This window comes from Galeopterus variegatus, unplaced genomic scaffold, assembly GCF_000696425.1.
Source record: "Galeopterus variegatus unplaced genomic scaffold, G_variegatus-3.0.2 Scaffold12244, whole genome shotgun sequence".
Classification (NCBI taxonomy): Eukaryota; Metazoa; Chordata; class Mammalia; order Dermoptera; family Cynocephalidae; genus Galeopterus; species Galeopterus variegatus.
Genome location: NW_007738355.1, coordinates 11,741 through 24,349, shown reverse-complemented (window position 1 = coordinate 24,349; position 12,609 = coordinate 11,741). Strand labels below are relative to the sequence as shown.

At 42.3% G+C, this 12,609-nt stretch overlaps 1 protein-coding gene across 1 annotated transcript; it reads left to right on the top strand.

Annotated features, from left to right (window-relative positions):
• The first annotated feature begins 374 nt into the window (after nt 1-374).
• LOC103611006 (death-inducer obliterator 1-like) lies at nt 375-9,642 on the top strand. Its single transcript, XM_008595055.1, has 5 exons — nt 375-618; nt 1,639-2,476; nt 3,239-3,560; nt 5,531-5,743; nt 9,168-9,642. The coding sequence occupies exons 2-5, from the start codon at nt 1,641-1,643 to the stop codon at nt 9,444-9,446; spliced, it is 1,650 nt and encodes a 549-aa protein (XP_008593277.1). The 5' UTR covers nt 375-618; nt 1,639-1,640; the 3' UTR covers nt 9,447-9,642.
• Nucleotides 9,643-12,609: the final 2,967 nt, after the last annotated feature.

The window sequence follows — 12,609 nt, the reverse complement described above, 5'->3', positions numbered from 1 at the left end:
ATTTAGTGTTGTATTATAATTATATAAGTATAATGTAGTATACTGTAGTATAGTAACAGCTCTGCTGTATGTACTGATAAGGAGCATGTCTTTGCTTTTTGTGTTATTTCTCACATTTAAAACCTATGACCTTCTCAGGTCAGCATTGCCTCCTAGATGAGAGCATTTCAGTGTGATTTGCACAGTGTCCCCAGATGGCATGGTAAGTCCCCCTTTGTGTTGCCACCATCACAGAGGATCCTCTGCACACTACTGGGGGCCTGGGGTTTCCATGCTGATGCAGGGTCACTGTTGGTGCCTGGTTTAGTTTAGCCATGTTGGGGTATGATAGAAGGGGTGTGGTCAATGCCTCAGCAGCTTCTGAGTGACTGAGGACTGTGTGGGTCAGGTTTGTAGTCAGGCAGCACCTATAGCTGGATAGGAAACTGGGAAGTGACAACATTTAGATGGAAGCAAAAAGAAAAATTTAGGTTGCAAGTGATCTTAAGTTGTGTGTTTTATGATTTTAAGGTTTTCATTTTACACCTGTCCTTTCCCTCAGATGGAACATGGCAAAAATCAGAGTCATTAACACTTAAATGTGATTAAAGCTGGACAGCTTGGAAAAGAATTCTCATGGTATGTACTGTTTTTCAGGTTCTGTTGTTTTAAACAAGAGCAAAAGTTTCGCAAACATGATCCTTTAGAATCTATTAGAAAGTGAAAAAAATAGAGAAAATAGAGAAAAGTGTTATACCTTAAAGCTATTGCCTAGGTTCATATTTTCTAAGTGTCTCAGTTATCTGTTGCTGAAACTCAGTGGACTAAAACAAGGCCTGTTTCATATCTCTCAATGTTGTGGAATCTTCTCCCACATGGCATCCAAGAGGATCACTCAGATTTCAGCCAGCAGGAAGGCTGGTATGGAGGGTCCAAGAGCAGCATCCCTCCTGGGCCTGGGTCAGGGCAGCTAAAGGCCAGGGCTTGGCAGGACCTCTCCCCTACATGTAATCTCCAGCAGGGTGGTCAGCAGCCTAGGACTCCAGAGCCAAGTAGATGTGGCCAGTCTCCTTGCTGGCTGTCTGTCAACCTCACTCTATGATCCTGTCTTTACCAAGCTTGTGCTGGAGCTTATTTCCTGTGTTCCCTAATCCGTGTTTTGTAAAGCCCTGTCCTTAGCAAGTAAATGGCAGCAGGACACATTTGACTTGCTGACTGTTTTTTCCTACCAAACATTACATATGTAACTATTAAAGTTTCCTTAATGAGTCTCCTGAAATTGTCTTTTTTTTGTTTTTTTGTTTTGAATCCTACTTATTTTATTTTTATTTTTTTTTCGTTAAGTTTTTATTTTGTCAATATACACTGTATATGATTATTATGGCCCATCACCGACACCTCCCTCCCTCCTCCCTCTCTCCTCTCCCCCCCAAAAATTGTCTTATGTGCCACACTTCACGTGCCACACTTCATGAAACACTGGTCAACAGGGCTTACTTCACGCACAGCCCCACATCTTGTAGGTAGACGATGGTTCCATTTTATCCTGTTCTTATTTACATTTAGGCAGGTTGTGCTCCCTCTTGTGTGCGGTTGAGGTTGTGTCATCTTTTTGCTCAGTGGCTTGCTGGTCATGATGTGATTATATTTTCTCATTAGGTATGGAAGGTAAAGGTGACCTGAGCAGTGAGGAGGCACCTGAGATGATCAAACCCACAAGGAAGGTCTTCAGCAAAACCTGGGGATTCGGAAGAACAACTGTTGCTAAGCGAGAGGGTGTGGGAGATGCAGAGGCAGGCTCGCTGGGGCAGCAGCCCCTGCAGCAGCACAGCCTGGCCCTGGGACACAGCGGGAAGCAGCCACAGCGCACCGAGTGGTTGGAGGAATTCCTTACAGCAGCTCAGCACCAAGGAAGACAGAATGTTCCTGTCTCCCTTGAGGATTCCAGTGAGCCAATGTCTTGTTCAGTCCCAGATGTTGAAACTGCCTTGGAAGGGAGCATAGGAAGTACCTCTGAGATGAACAGTGGCCCCCACTCTGGTTCCTTGGGTGTACAGGAGCGACCTGCCTCTTCTGGAAAGGCCACAGGAAGCAAGGAGAAGGAGGACACCTCCGACAATGACAGTGATGTCCTGACTTTGAAGGAGCTTCAGAATTGCCTTTGGAGAAAGCGAGAGCAAGAGCCACCTGATAGGCCCCTGAAAGGCATCCAGAATCACCTGAGAAAGAAGCGTCGGGAGGAGAATCCCACAGAAACTGTGCATGTCGAGGCAGGCACTACTGTCGAGAATGCTCTGCCCAGCAAGCAAGAGCCAGAGACAGTCCACAGGGTTGTGTCCCAGGTAATGACCAATGACCAAGAGAGTCAGCGGGAGAGGACAGCAGCTCAGCAAGTTAAAGATGAAGAGAGCAGGGACTCGGGCAAGCCTAAGCCTGAATGTGAGCTGCACGACCCCAACACCCTGGACCGCATGTGTCTCCAGCCTCGTAACAACAGGTGGGTCATGGGAGGACAGGGATGGGCTGCCCCAGCTTTAAAAGAAATCCAGGTGATGAAAATAGTGTTTATATTTGTTTTGATTTTAAATGTTACAAAGCTAGGCTGGATGAATAATTTGTTCATTCAAAAAAGACGAACACATCATTATCAAAAAAGGAATGAAAGGTCGGCCTAGAGCCACCCCTCTTCTGTGGTAGCCACTGGACATGTGGCTGTTTACAGTCAAAGTGGTGAGCATGGGAGGAGGTGAGAAGCCCTTGCCCCCCACCCAGCCATGTGCAGCCAGTGGCTGCCGAGTAGACCTCATGTGGTCTCAGGAATCTGTCAGAGAGTGCTCCCCTAGACTGTTCCTTGGGAGACAGCAGAGGGCCAGGTGCAGACTGTGGTTGAACCCCAGTGTGGACCTGGGGGCAGCTCAGAGTCTTCACTAGACTTTGGTGTTAAGGAATCTCTGTTGGCTTGTTGGTGGGACAAAGGCATCACGGCTGTTCTGAGGAGATGTTTACTGGAGTAGTTAGGGTACAATGCCTTGAAAGCCTATAGCTCACTCCAGCCAAAAAAGGAAAAACAAATTTAGTTGAATGTTAGTAAAGTCAAGAGAGGGACATATGTGTTCTTTGTTCTATTCTCTGTACTTTTATGTATATTTGCATTTTGTAAGCAATAGAATGTTAAAACCTAATGGACTTCTTAATTTGCCAAAAAGTGAGTGTTTGACCCTCACGTCCCATTCCTAATATCACTATTTTATGATTTCAGGTTTATGAGTTGCTGTGACCGATGTGAAGAACAGTCTCGTGGCGATTGTCGGGGTGCTTCTCAGGCTCGAGGAAGGCTTTTGGAAAGGAACAGGGAAAATTCTATCTGCCCAAACTGCACTGTTCTGCAAGTGCAGGATGAGACTAATGCAGAAACCACAGATCATCGGGAAACTAAATTTAGACCTGGAGATGCTGATGACACAGATTTTAGAAGTCCAGGAACAGTGGAGCAAAAGTCTAGTGAAGACCGAAAGATAAAGGGGAGAGTTGAGAAAGCTGCACATCCAAGTGGCAAGAAAAAACTCAAGCTTTGCCAGCCTGTGAGTATTTTGCCTCCTGAGGTAAACATTAAGGGGTTGACCTTATGGGTTCCACACTTGCTATTGGTAGAAATATCAAGGCTAGGAAAGTTTCTGTCTTGGAATAAGCTAATTTCTACCAGGACAGGTGCTGCATCTGGGCGGGGCCTCCCGAGCTCTGCCCCCATCTCCTGCCCACACCGTCTGGACCAGCATCTGTACCTACCTCATCAGCTGTTGTGGACTTAATTCTTAACAATTCACTTTTATTTCCATGTCCTTGATGTTACTTATGTATTTTATGTGTGTCAGCAGAATTGTTTTTGAATTGCTGAAATGTGTGTGCCCTCCTGTCCACCCACACACACCCTCTTGAGCTGCCTCATGGTTCTTTTGCCATCTTGGTGTGGGAAGACCTGAGTGGTCTTGGTGCCTGCATCAGTCTGACCCTCACTATGCTTGGCTCAGTGTGTCATTTCTCTGCCTTGTGGCTATTTCCTTGACTCTCCTTCCCAACTAGGTTTTATGTCCCTCTGGGGCTGTGATTCTTCATCATTTTTCCCACATATGTCAGCTTCTGCTGTTGAGGAGAGATGTCACATGCTCATAATCTCCATTCCAGTGCCCACGAGGGGGCATGACTCAGAGCATGTTTCACTCTGGGACTTTCTCAGTCCCTGGCCCACCCCTACCCTGGCAGCTTGTCATCTAACTGGGGCCAACAAAGCAGGAGGCTTTGAGGTTGCTTTGTCTTAAAGCATCTCTGCCTTATGAACACTCTTGCACTGGGTTAGCTGCAAGGTGGAAGTGCAAGGAATAAGCCATTTAAATAAATGTGCCATGAAAGTATTTAGAATGACTAAATGGAAATATGACATTACTGTTAATATCACAGTCTTTAAGAAAAACTAATAGGAAAATTTCTCTATTTCATCTTTATCGTCAATGTGTTTCACTTAAGCTTATATATAATTTTATTCTAAGTAAAACAGATTCTGTGGAAGAAAAATAACCATGTTAATTATTTAATTTGAGAAATAAGTTTTCACTTAAGTACATTTGAGGGATGCCTTCATGTGTATTTAGTCTTGACCATCAAAACAGAAGCAACCAAGTGTACATCTTGTGCTGTATTAGATTTTTGTTAATGTATACCACACTACCACAAACTTAGCTTAGAACATCACACATTTATGGTCTCAGTTTCTGTAGTTATCAAGCCTGGGCATGACTTCACTGGGCCCTCTGATTGGGATCTTAACAGGACTGCAGTCAGGCTGTGGCTTTTGTCTCATCAGAGGCTCAGCATGGGAAAGATCCCCTTCCAGAATCTCTCATGCTGTTCAGTATATAAGTATGTCCCATGCAATATTTGTGGCATACTTATATAATATTTTTTGTTTATCTGAAATTCAGATTTAGTTGTGTGTCCTGTATATTATCTAGCAGCTATACTCAGATCCTAAACTTGGTTGGCCTTCCCAAAGCAGGGCAGCTTATTTCACAATCAGCAATGGAGTCTCCTCTCTTCAGGAAAGGCCAGTTTCTCTCTTAAGGGTTTTTGTCTGATGAAGTCAGGTCCTTTCTGGTCTCTGGTCATCTCATTTGGGACCTTGCTTACCTATGCAATTACTGCATATTTGCCCGAAAGCAGAACCTGATTGTGGATATGAAATCTCATCGTGTCCACAGACCTTGCTCATGCTCAAGATGGAGGGAATTATACAGAGCATATGTACCAGGAGTGGGTGTCCTAAGGGTCACCTTAGAGTTCTGCCCACCACAGATGGTGTGAAGGACCAAGAATGCCTTGCCTCAGGGAAATACACTCATGTAATTGAATAAGTAAAGATAGGATTTTATTCATATGAAAAATATTGATATCTCAATTAAAAACAGTGAGCTTGGTACTATAAATAGTGATTTTACATAGCACTTTAATGCTGAAATTGGCAAGCACACTGTCTGAAGCTCCCTGTTTTGCTCTGCAGGTGGTAGAGGCTCCAGGCACCTCCAGGTGTACCCTCCCTGGGTGCTCCAATGTGGTGCAGCCCAACCTGGCCTACTGCAGCAAGGACTGCATTCTTACACATGCTGCAGCTACTATGAAATGCTTAAGTTCAGGCAAAGAACAGAAGCCAAAACCTAAGGAGAAGATCAAGATGAAGCCAGAAAAGCTCCGTCTTGCACAGTATAGTGTTCAGGTAACCTAAGACCAGCCATTTGAACAATTGGAGCAAAATTTGTGTAAAAGCGTTTCCCCCCAAGACTTGTTTTTTTATTTATTCGTAGACTGTAGGGGACAGCAGGTACAGATGTACTGCAGATAGTATCACCTGTACCTTTGTCTTCCACCTTTTCCACCTATTTTTTTTTTCATAACCCATTAGCTGAAATTCAGTCATATAAATGCAATAAAGCAAAGGCAGGCAACTCACTGCTGCATGGAGAACATAAGACTTCAGGACACTGGCAGCAGTCTTGAAAAAAGAGTTGGTAGTCACCCGACGGAGTTTGTATAGAAAGTAGACACACAGGGTAGTTGGGAGGTAGGTGAGCTCTGGACAAGTCTGTGTTCTTCATTTGAGACCTCACTCACAAGATTGTTTATTATTTTTATTCATTTATTTTTAATAGACTTTACTTTTTAGAGCAGTTTTAGGTTCACAGCAGTATTGAGCAGGAAGTAGAGAGATTTCCCACGTACACCCCTGACCCACACATGTGTAGCCTGTCCCATTATCAACATTGCCCAACAAAGTGGTACATTTGTTACAATTAATGAAATGGACTTACACATCATTATCATCCAAAGACCACAGTTTACATTAGAGTTCACACTTTTTTGTTTGTTTGTTTGTTTTGTCCTTTTTTAGACTGGCCGCACTGCACTCAGCCAGTGAGCACTGTGAGCACACTGGTCATCCCTATATAGGATCCGAACCCACGGCGGGAGCGCTGCTGCACTCCCAGTGCCGCACTCTTCCGAGTGCGCCACGGGCTCGGCCCTAGAGTTCACACTTTTTTGTGTATTCTCTGCATTTGGACAGATGTTTAATGATATGTATCTACCATGATACTGTAACATAATTTCATTGCTCTGAAGTCCTCTCTGCTCTGCCTATTCATCCATTCCTTCTCCATAACCTCTGATCTTTTTACTGTCTCCATAGCTTACCTGTTTTTATTTATTTACTTCTTAGGTTTTATTTTATTTTTAGCTATAAGAGAAATTTAATATAAATGCATATGTTAGTAAAAAAGAAAGATCTCAAGTCAGCAATCACCTTTGCACCTCAGGAAACTAGAAGATGAAGAGCAAACTAAGCCCAGATCTAGCAAAGAATGTAAATAATAAAAATTAGAGCATAGAAAAAACTGGAGTTAAAATCAATGAAACTAAATGTTGGTACTTTGATGAGATCCACAAAATTGGCAAACCTTTGTCTAGATGGACTAAGAAAAAAGAGAACTCAAATAACTAAAATCAGAAATGAAAGAGGGGTCATTACAACAAAATTTACAGAAATCAAAAGGGTTATAAGAGAATATTATTAATAATTGTTGGTCAACAAATTAGATCATCTAGATGAAATGAATAAATTTCTAGAAACACATCACCTAACAAAACTGAATTTTGTAAGAAGCAGTTTGAACAGAACTATGGCTAGTAAGATGGGTGATTACCATTTTTTGGATTGCTGGTGTAGGACTCCCTTCAGGATTTCTTACAGGGGTGGTGATGTGGAGGTAAACTCCCACCATTTTTGTCTGGAAAATACACTATTTCTCTCTGATTTCTGAGGGTAGACTTGCTGGATATGGTTTGCTTGGCTGGCAGTCTATTTCTTTTAGTATTTTCAATATGTTATCCCATTTCTTTCTGTCCTGCAGAGTTACTGTTGAAAAGTCTGCTGTTAGTCTGATAAGGGCTCCGTTATAGGTGACTTGATGCTTTCGTTTTGCTTCTTTTAAAATATTCTCTTTGTCTTTGAGCTTTGCCAGTTGACTGTTGTGTGTCTTGGAGAGGATTATTGGGGTGAATCTGTTTGGGGATTTTTGAGCTTCCTGGGTCTGCAGGTCCATGTCTCTCCCTGTTCCTGGGAAGTTTACCATTATTCTTCTTTTGGATAGGATTTCCATGCCTTTTCATTTCTCCTCTTCTGGAATGCCCATGATTTGAATTTTTGTGTGCTTAAGGTTGCCTGCTAGCTTTCTTAGATTTTCTTCCTTTTAAAATTTTTTTTTTTTCTTTTCTTCCTTTTTTTTTTTCTGCCTGGGTAATTTTAAAAAGTCCATCTTCAAGATGAGAAATTATTTCTTCTGCTTGTTCTATACTGCTGCTTAAGGCTATTTGTTGTGATATTTTGTTGAGTGAATCTTTCAGTTCCATGAGTTCTGGTCATTCTTTTATAAGGTCTTAATCTCTTTGTAAATTTCCTCCCTTATATCATAGATTTTTTTTTCTCATTTCTTTATGTTGTCTGAGTCTTCTCTTATCTCAGTGAGTTCCTTTAAGATTGTTACTCATAATTCCCCTTATGTCCTTGCAAGGGTTTCTTGCTATATAGAGTCTGGTATGTCTGAATTACTGTCTTCTTTTGGTGGTATCATATTTTCTTCTATTTTCATATTTCTAGTATCTCTATATTTATGTCTGGTCATCTGTTAGAGAATAGTTGCTGCTTCTTCTATTACTCTGGAGTGGGCTTTGAAGAGAACGATGTACTCTTCTTTTTCCACACTCCACTGGTGGCTTTTCTTGTGTCAATGCAATCAGGTATCTGGTAGGGTGTCTGCATGACACCTGTGTTACTGTGGTGGTCTTGAGCTGCTTTTGCAGCAGCCATGGCTGTGGTAGTGGTTGTGGTGGCCCACCCACGTGGAAGGGGTGTTTTAGTGTGTTCTGTGCCTGCTTCCAGGCAGGAGATGCTGCCCTCAGGTCCTGCCTTGGACTCCAGGTATGCTCTGCTTCTTGCCTGCTTCCAGGTGGAGGAGGCTTCCCTTGGCTCTTGCCAAGGTTGTTCTGTTTTGGTACTCTGTGGAATTTGGGGAGAATTCAGGGATGGCTGGAAATCACAGGTTTTTGTCTCAGGCCTGTCCTGGGGCTCAGATTGACATTACATTTATGACAAGCAAAGTGTAACTAACACTGTTTGGAGAGTTTTCTTGATTATTTTCAAACGCTTATTTTACTTTTAGGTGACTTAATTTTTAAAGTTGGTAGTTTTGAATCATAGAACTGACAAAGAAGTGGTTGCTGCTGCACCCAGGAGGAGAATGGCAGCACCAAGCATGCCCTGGGCCTGGCAGAGGATCAAGAAACATCATTTGTGCTCTTAATGCATCCTGTGTCACTGCTCTCATACCTCAGCAAGGTTACAGGGGGTTCTGTGTCAGGGACCTTCTTGTCACTCAAAAAGTTGGAATCCTGAATAAGAGGTGGGAGTGCTAAGGGTTAGCTGGATGTGCAAAGGTAGCCAGACTGCTGCTGAGCAAATGTGGTGTGCAGACTCAGGGTAGATGACCCAAAGAAGAAATAGGATTATGGCCTTTCTTGCTCAATGAAATGAAGTTGAGGTGTACTTTCTGGCATTTGTAATGACTGGGGTTTCACTGATTATCCAGGCAGGCATTAAAAGCTCTTATCTGCACAAGAGACCAGCTCCAGAAAAGAAAGAAGGCACAGTGAAGAAGGCAGTCGTGGCTTTTTCTAGGAGCAAATCCCTCGGGAAGGAGACAATTTGTGAAAGCACTGTGCCGTCCTGGGCAAGCAACCAAAATTACACTGCAGTAAAGCTAGAAAAGACTTCCACTGTCTCCTCATCACTGTTGTGCAAACGTATGTATTACCTGGAGGCTGGCCTCCTGGACCCCTCCCACTCTTTCCAGATAGCCGTTTCCTGAGCCTGTCCAGGACTGGGGGTTGCAGTTGTGTTTTAATGCTGATCATAAACACTGGCTGCACCATCAGTGCTGGGAGGGAATGCCCATGTCCAAGATGCCACCTGACACTGAAGGTCTATCTCTAATCTCTTGGGACTTCCACTCAGTGTTTTCCAAAAAGGTGTACAAACCTCATTAGTAAATGTTTCACCTCGATGATTAAGTTTTTAAATCTGTTTTCCTTATGAGGCTCTGATAAGCATTTGTATTGTCTTCAGCAAAATATGAAGATAGACTGCCCGGCATTTAAAATTCCTCATTGTGCAAACGTCAGTTAGTCTTCTTACAGCCCATATAAAGTTTTCCCTCATGATCCAATCTCAGCACATAAAATCAGCACTTTTTTTTAATATGTTGTGGGAACCTCTGCAAATTAGTGTTGCATCTGGTATTCAACTTAGGTATGCTTTTCAGGAGTTAAGTTTATCTCTGACTGGACAAGTGGGAGTTTTTTCATGTCCTACTCATATACTACACACCCACATAACATGCATTTAAATTTTGAAGGGCATTTACTGCTGCTCTGTAGATCCCACAGTGAGTGAGTGGTGTGCTTGCACACGTGGAGATGTAGGGTGTCCTCACTAAAGGGAAAGTGCTGAGAATTCTAAGTATGACTGGTTTCCTGGCTCATCTCTTAAGCTATTATTAAAGATCAGACTATTAAAGGTCATACTCTGGCATACATTTCAAATTAATGAAATGAAGATATTCCAAATAGATCCATGAAACCTGATTACATCATGCAGCTTTCGATCTTGTTTCTCAGGCTAATGCTGCACAGTTAAATTTTAGAAATTTAAATTCAATTCATCAGATACATTTTATTCTATCATAAAACTGTGGTCAAATCAGTTCTCATTTATGGTGTTCATAGTGCATTTTGTGCCTTAAAAAATAAACATCAAAAAGATTAAATAGCCCTAGATTTCAGGATTATAAATGTGTTCTGTGTTTTCCTTTTTGTTGGCCTTTGAACACATCACTTGGTGGGGGGATACTTGTGTAGGTAGGTGCTAGATCTATTGTGGTCTATATATGTATATAAAAAAGTAATTCCTTTTGGTTATGTAAACAGCCCAAGACCTAAGAAATGGAGTCCCTATTGAGTTAACCGGTTACTGTGTTATAATGAATCTTCATACACCTTAGCTTGTTTGAGCTGAGAATTTCAAGCCAGCAAATAGCATGTCTCATATGTTCATCAAATTATACCACCTGTGCAAAACAGCGCTTTTAGAGCCAATGAACAGATGTTAAAATAACTATCACATATATGTGAAAGGGGTGGGAGCAGTCACTTTTTAATACTCTGCTAAAATGCTTTAATTAAATTGATTATATGCACTTAACAGTAAAGGAAAGAAAAACTGGGGGGTATAAATAACCACAGTAGAGATAATTTGGATGTTTAATTTCAGTTCACTTAGTTTTTCTCTGTGTTGACCAGAATTGGAGAGCTGATCCCAAGACTCCAAGTGTGGGGGTTGAGGAGGCTGTGCACATTGGAGAGAGGAAAAGATGGGGAAGTAATGTGCCCTAATCTCTACATTATCACCTCCTACTTCATTCACCTTTTGAGGGGGGACAGGGATGGATGGAAGTCCAGATCAGTGAGAGTAACTTCTGTACTCATAGGTTTTCTCCTTTGGCCTTTCCCACTTCTTCCATCAGCTTTTCACTGACACTGATATGGCTAATTAACCTTCCCAGCACATCTCTACATCTCAAAATTGAAATTGATTGATATCTAAAATTTATAAGGGACATACATTTTAGCTACTTGCTTCTGATCATTTTCTGTTTCCCCAGAAATGTCATTTTTCCAAATGATGATTGGGAGGAGAGTAGGGTCATGGGTAAAATAATCCAAGTTCAATGTGCCTCTGCCTCTCTCTCCCACCAAACATCTCTCACTTTTTGGTAGCAGGGCACATTCTCTGAGTCCTGATAGGTATAGTGGGACGGGGAAGCATGCACACAGCCCATCATAACTGCACCCTATGAAGACCCTTCCTTGTCTCCCTGACTGGCTGCAGAAATGCTTTCAAGGGGCGGGGGTCTTGAGGCTGATATCGGGTCCATTTCCAGTCTGTGTGACTGTGTACATTGTGAGAAGTCCTGTGGTGTAGAGCCAAGAATTGCTGCTGCTTGTGGAGGTGGCCTTGACAACATCCTCTGCTCCCACATGGCTGGTGCTGCCCTCGGTGTGTGGGCACAGGTATAGCTGCTCAGTGAACTGGGCCTTGCTGTGCAGGAAGCTCTTTGCTGCTGCTTAAGGAGGTGCCCTACCCATTAAAGGATCCTTCACATTCTCAAGGTGATGCGATTAACATGCAATTTTTGTAAATTTTGCAGGGGATTTCTGTATAATTTTCTTAGTTTACTGACACAGTTTGCTTTTTAGTTCTCCCCAAGAAAATGATGTTTCTCTTCTGTTTTTATATCTGTTTGCTTCCATATTGCCTCCCTTTATTTCCACTTTTTACCCCCCATTACTCAAGGCATGAAGTGGGCTGAAAATTCTTTTCTAAAGTATTCCTGCTTTATTACAATTTTGAATTGGAAGTTCCTGATCTTTATATTTACAGGCACAATTCCCAGTATATTGGACTCCCTAAAGTCTTGTTAAGTAACTTAAAACATTTGGAATGTGAACAGATTTTAACTAGAAAACAGATTTCTGCAGTTTAATTCTAGCTGTGGGAGTTGAAAAGGAAAACCTTAATAGCCTGCAGACCTAAACCCAGATAATTGCTTGTGCAAGTTCCCCATCTGAAAGCCTTGTCCTCCTGCTCATGTGTGTGTGCCACGCAGGTGGCCAGGCACAGTGTGAAATGGATCCAGGAGAACATGTGTCCTCAAGGTTAAATTCTGGCATGGGCTCCAGAAGCACATTGCATTGAAATTTTGAGCAAATTTCCTTTAATAAAACAAACATATGGAAGAATACTAGAACCCAAGATCGTTTTGTAGAAATTTAAAGCTAGTGGTGGAGGGTGTGTATGTGTTTTATAAGCTGCATATGCCATTTTTCTCTGTCTCTCCCAGAGGTGTCAGTGACAAATAAATGAGGCTGGGAGTAACCAAACATTGTACATCTAAATCAACATTCTTCTCCCAA